Genomic DNA, 6,000 nt, shown 5'->3' with positions numbered 1-6,000 from the left:
GCTTCCCTAAAGATGACAGCATTGGGAGACCTAGGGGGCGGCTCCCCTCTTTCCTATAAGGTCGCTTGCCTGGCAAGGGGCATGGTTTCGGCTCTGGGTACCGTGAACTGGAAACAGATTGGGCAGGGAGGGGCTAGAGGGAGAAACTTTGCCTCTTTCTCCATTTTGGCTCTCAGGGTCCTCGCAGCTTTTCTCAGCTCCTCGGGACGCGCGCCCAGTGCCCCAGTGCGCACGGGGTACCAGGTGTTGGAACAGAGGGGAGGGGACACCCTGACGCTGGGGATGCCCCTGGCCCCAGCCTGCGGCGCTCCGACCCAGCCAGGCCGGGAGGGCGGGGCTGCGGCGGGGAGGGGGGGCGGTGCCAGCTGCGTGGGGGAGGCGGGGTGCCCCGCAGGTGAGGGCGGCCGGGGGAGGTGCCCGGGGCGAGGCAGCGGCACCACGTGTCCAGTCAGGGCGGGGCGGCGGGCGCGCGCCGGTGGAGCCGAGTGGGGAGCGGACGGTGGAGGCGCGGAGGACCACAGCAGCCGCCGCCCGCAGGCCACGCGGCTCAACGCAGTCTCCTCGGCCCGGTGCGCGCAGGTGCCTCCTCCCGGACGGCGGCAGCGGCGACGCGAGGACTCGGTGGGCAGCGGCGCCATGGGGCCCCTCCGAGAGACCAAGGTAAGGGGGACACGGCGTAGGGCGCGGGGGTCGTGTCTGCGGGCAACAGGGAGAGGAGGAGGGCGGGTGCTGCGGGCAGGGAGCGGGCCAGGTGAGCGCCGGAGGCTAGCCTGGAGAGTGGGGTGAAGGGGGTAGCGGGGGGCACCAAGGACTTACTGTGCACGTGTGGAGAGCTGGGGTTTAGGGAGGTGGAAGCCGAGAACCAGATCTGGGGGGTTGGCGCGGGGATTAAAAAGATAGAGTTTGGAGGGCTAATTTCATCTTCTGATGTTGGAGATTAGGAATCTACCTCCCTGTGGATGCTCCACGGGTGATGTCAGCCAAAGGAATTTGATGTATGGTGACTAAGAAATAGGCAGTCCAGCGTGACAGTGACCAGCACTGGCCAGGGTGCGCGGTTTGCACGGGGGACTGGCTGGCATGCGCCCTGCTGGGTGACGTGTGTGTCACACACTTCCAGCCCTGGGGTGCGGCTTGCCGCGGTGCACGGAGTGTGCACTGGGCGACCCAGGAGTTCCCGGGACCACAGAGGCTCTCCCTTCAATCGCTGCAGTGTGGACCTGGGAGGTGTTTACTTTGGCCGTGACCCTCCCTGTTAAGCCTTGTGGAAACGAGGAGCGGGAGGTCATGTTGCAAAATGGTGTTTGTTACCTAATCCAAAGCCCTTTTTCAGTTGCAGAGGTTGGAGGGAGTAGTGAGGTTTTTCTGCAAGGAACTCCCCCTAGGAATCCATTTTAATGAAGCAGGGTGGTGGTGCACGTGAAAAGCGCTGCTTCCAGAAAATGTGCAGTCTTAGCAAGCATCTTCCCCTCCGAGGCAAGCCTCAGTCACCTCATCTGTAAATTGGGAAGCCCCTCTCCCGAGTATAATCCAGGGTGTAAGAATCAAATGAGATAATGTTTGGACAGGTATTTCTTGAATGAGAAAACTGCCGGAACCCTACTCTTTAATGCATGTTCTGGTGTTTTGATGGAGGCGTGGTTCTGTGTATTTAATGCTAGGTGTTTTAAAAAGAGAAAGAAGAATTTCTTCTCTTTGGAGTGCCCTGTAAAGAAGACAGAAGCTAAACATGATGCAAAGAGGTGGAGCCATTTTACAGGGAATTGGATATTTGTTTGCTTTTCTGTTGGCAAGAAGCCGTGTGTGTACCAGGATATTAATGAATAATTAAGAGCCTGGCTGGAAGAGGAGGGATTTGAAAGATAAGGCTGTGCGATCTATCAAGAAAGAACTGTTTCAGGTGTAGAGATCTACTTGATGAGGAGACAATGAAGGGAAATCAGACTGTCTCAACTATTTCAGGAAAACCAAAATGGAAGTCTAGAAGAAATCAGTCAGGCTAGTGGGTTGAAGGTGGTGATGGTCTGAGAGAGCCAAAAGCTTAGGGGGGAAAGCCCGAGTTTGGAAGATGAATCAGGACTAGGAGAGTCAGGGGAACTTCAGACTTGTTCTTGGAGGGGGGCGGGGAGAGAGGGACAGACTTGAGCGTATTAGAAGTGTTAGTTGAGTTGAAGAGTTTAAGGCTCATTTTAACTTCTGGGGCGGGGGGTGGGGGGGAAGGATTACTGTAAATCTTTGTGAAGATCCAGTAGTAAGAAATAAAATCTTAGACACTGAACCCGGAAAGAGCAGGCAGGTGTTCAGAGGGGAACGGATCTTTCTTTTGTTTCCTTTTTTATGTCCAATTTTGAGAAGGAGCAGAGAGTGCAGCACCACGAGAAGGAGCTTTCACGAAGCCGAATTCCCCGTTTGATTCTGCGGCCCCATCTGCCCCAGCAGCAGCACAAAGTGTCCCCAGCCTCCGAGTCTCCCTTTTCTGAGGAAGAGAGCAGAGAGTTCAACCCTAGCAGCTCTGGACGCTCCGCAAGGACCGTGAGCAGCAACAGCTTCTGTTCAGGTACAGTATCCACAGGCCAGCCCCTGGCACGAGGTGGGCAGGATGTGGGTGGATTGTGAATAGACTGGTCCTGCTGTCAGGATGACGCCAGTAAATTTGAAACTTTGGGGTCATTTTGACTCAAATACTCTGGCAATTTCATGTGGTCCAACCTAATGGTCTTCCATACCTGTTTTTCTGTGCATTCTAGTTTATCATTTAGAATGAAAAATCTCACTTTCTAGTATTTTTTTTTAAAAAAGTGCTGCTTTGTTAAACCTGGAAAAATCTGTCTGATTGCACTTTACACTAAGAATGTCTTTAAGCCTATATGCCCTTCTGATCATGCGTTCTCCACAGTCAAAGCTACTCCTCTTTCATGAGATGAATATCAAGGAAGATTAGATCCCACGGCCCAGGGTTGGGCATTGTAACCTGCCAGGCCTAAGCTGGAATCCCTGGTCCTTTCACCACTCCTGCCTGTGTGACGTTGGGCAAATTGCTTAACCTCCTTCAACTTCAGTTGTTACATCATAGGATGTGATGACATTGTCTACCTTTGTAGAGTCCCCATGAGGTTAAATGAGAACATGTGCGTAAATGTCCTAGTGCCTGGACTAATGTTGTTGTTAAGTGATGGTTGAATTGACAAGAGTCATAGCGACACTGTAAACAATGGATCTGAACCCTGTCCTATCCTGTGCCATCCTCATCATTTCTACCACACTGGAGCCTACTGTTCGAGTCACTGTGTCAGTCTATCTCATTGAGGGTCTTCTCTTTCGTTGACTCTCCACCTATCCAAGGATGATGTCCGTTTCCAAGGCCTGGCCGCATCCAAGAGTATACTCGAAGTATTTGAGATGAACTTTCACTATCCTTGCCTCCAAGGAGCATACTTATGTGTCCTTTTGGCAGTCCAAAGGATGTTCAGCACCCTTCTCCAACACTACAGCTCAAATGCATCAATTCTTCTGTCATTCTCAGTCCTTGTCCAGCTCTCAGATGCATAGCAAGTAATTGAAAAGATCATGTCTTAAATCAGACACACCTTAGTCTTTAAACTGGCATCATTGCTCCTCACTACTTTGGAGAGGTTCCTAATAGCAGACTTTACCAATGCAATATGTCTTTTTCCTTTCCTGACTGCTGGTCCCCAGAGTTGGATTGTGCTTAATAAATGAATGTTAGATATTAGTTTTGTTACCTGATCAAGGATGTTTCCTGAAGGTTGTGAGCATATTTGATAAGGATTCACCTCTCTTGATAACTCCTAAAGGTGCTACCACTGTCTCTTCATAACCTTTAAGCCCTTGATTTAGAAGGATTTGGGTTCTTTGAGGAAATATTACAAACTGAGGGAAGATTTCAAGGAAGGCCTCGGTTTCAATTATGTTAAGAATACATAGATCATTTTTGAGAATTTATTTAGAGAATTTGAAACATTTATGAGAAGGGGCATGTGAATGAAAATACCGTAATAGTATATAACATCCCATTATAGTTAGTGCTGCACCTAATTCCTTTTTTTTTTCTTGAATTTACTGTAAGCATGGCTTTAAAATAATTACTCTCACAAAATAGTTTATTCCATGGGTGATTTAGAAATACTGTCTTGCCTAATTTTGCTCTGTTTAATTCTGGGAGGGGAAAGATAGTAACACTATTTCTCGAGACTTCTTGCCGTTTGAATGCTACAAATCCCAGTTAAGATGGTAAAACACTGATGGCTTGCTTGATACATTGCCATGAAGTGAAAATGACAGGCTGCAAGTTTAGATTCCTAGAACTGAGAGGCCTGTTTGCAGAATGTAATGTGTTTACTTTCACTCCATTTTGGAGCTCGGGGCTCACTCCGGGTGAGTGCAGATGAACCCTGGGGACATCATTTCACACGGACACGGCTTTGTTTACCTAACTCAATTCCACATTTATTCCTGATCTCCCCTTCACATAACTGGATTTCTCTATGATTCACTTCAGGATGAGTAGTGTTTTCACAAACAAGGGAAAATTGGACCAAACTAAACTAGAGAAAGATGCCAGATGTGTTTTAGAAAATACAAAGAAAACCAATAAAAAGATTCATTTTGTTCCTGAACATTCTCTCAGGGTCCCATTTTCTGCATCGTCGCTTTTCCCCCAGGAGGCCTGTCTCCCACTGAGGCCATAATGCTGGACATGAAAATCGAAAGTAGATATTGATCCTTCTGCCATTAACTAGCTGAGAATTGAGTGGCAGAAGCTTATAATTACGGGCCTCTATAAACCTACCTTTCAATATTCAGCTTTGCATTATCTACCCCCGGTAGGAATCCCTTCATTCCTGGGCTTCGTTCTCTCCTCGCTCATCTTCCCATGCTTGGCCATTTGCCAATATCTGGGTCCTGGTCCCTTCTCTTCCTTGTTTCCCTTTCCTACAGAGCTCTGATAAACCCCACAGAGGCGCAGAGGGCTGTGCTGACTAAAATAGACAGGCTCTGGGCCTTTGGGGGCATGTTAATGATGCTTTAGGAGGTCAGTTGGTAGATGGGAAATAAATGGGTTTGCTGCAATGGGGAACATTAGTGAAGCAGAGGTTGTGAAACTTGTCCAGCCAGCACGGGGAATAGCTGATTTTCATCTAGCCACTTTAAAGCAAAAAATCAAAATATGTATTCCCTGCTTAATCATGGCAGTTCAAAGCACAAGGAATTAAAGGCACTAAAAAAAAAAAAGCATTAAAAGTACTGTCCCTTGCTAGAACAAAAGTAAAATAATTAGAAGTGTCATCCATTGCCTTCATAACTTTATAATCTGACAGGAATCATTCTGGAAGAATTGACCTCATTGTCAGTCTTTGTCAGTGTTCACTAATATGAGTGGGAACTTGCCTTGGTTGAGGAGGGAGCTGTGTTGGCCCTCGTGGCAAGAAGCTGTGCTGCAATTCTGGAGACAGGAAGAGTCCTATCTCCTGGTAGTGAAATTGTGGAGGAAGTTGTTACTCAGATATAATTCTGTACGTGTGTGTATATACATATATGCGTGTCTGCATAAAATATAAAAACTCATAAAATATATAAGGCACACAATTCAAATCCACCAGCTGCTCTGCGGGAGAAAGATGGGTAATCTCCTCCTGTTCGATTTACAGCCTCTGATAATCCACTGGAGGGTCACCTGTGAGTTGCTTCTAACTCAGTAACACATAACATGAACTAGATATTCAATCTGAATTTGAAAGTTCCCTTTGGAGACTTATGAGTGAAAGTGTCGTCAAATCTGTATCAAAGGCAGTTTTTATGCAGAGCATCATGTCCTAAGGTATCATGTTTTTAAAAGAAGGTGAGTTAACCTGAAGTTAAGTTTACTCAGTGGAGGAGAGTACTTTTCTAAGCAATCTTTCCTGTCATTTGTATTATAAAAAAATCATCATGATAATAAATGGTGGTTATTTACCTCACTAAAAGTAAATGACTGTTCCA

At 47.5% G+C, this 6,000-nt stretch overlaps 1 protein-coding gene across 2 annotated transcripts in view; it reads left to right on the top strand.

The window, feature by feature from the left end:
• Positions 1–585: 585 nt before the first annotated feature.
• The window catches only part of SYBU (syntabulin (syntaxin-interacting)), an 84,573-nt gene continuing 79,158 nt past the window's right edge, over positions 586–6,000 (top strand). The window contains exons 1-2 of one of the 2 annotated variants that reach the window (XM_006892336.1): positions 586–660; positions 2,353–2,557. In XM_006892336.1, the coding sequence (XP_006892398.1) occupies positions 637–660; positions 2,353–2,557 (229 nt within the window). In that variant the 5' untranslated portion in view covers positions 586–636. The remainder of the gene's footprint in view (positions 661–2,352; positions 2,558–6,000) is intronic. The other variant, XM_006892335.1, reaches the window with a different exon arrangement.

The sequence above is a fragment of the Elephantulus edwardii genome, unplaced genomic scaffold (assembly GCF_000299155.1).
Source record: "Elephantulus edwardii isolate Elephantulus edwardi_28Jun2011 unplaced genomic scaffold, EleEdw1.0 scaffold00114, whole genome shotgun sequence".
NCBI classification, from domain to species: Eukaryota; Metazoa; Chordata; class Mammalia; order Macroscelidea; family Macroscelididae; genus Elephantulus; species Elephantulus edwardii.
The sequence above is the reverse complement of the archived record's forward strand: the minus strand, read 5'-3'. Positions and strand labels throughout refer to the sequence as shown.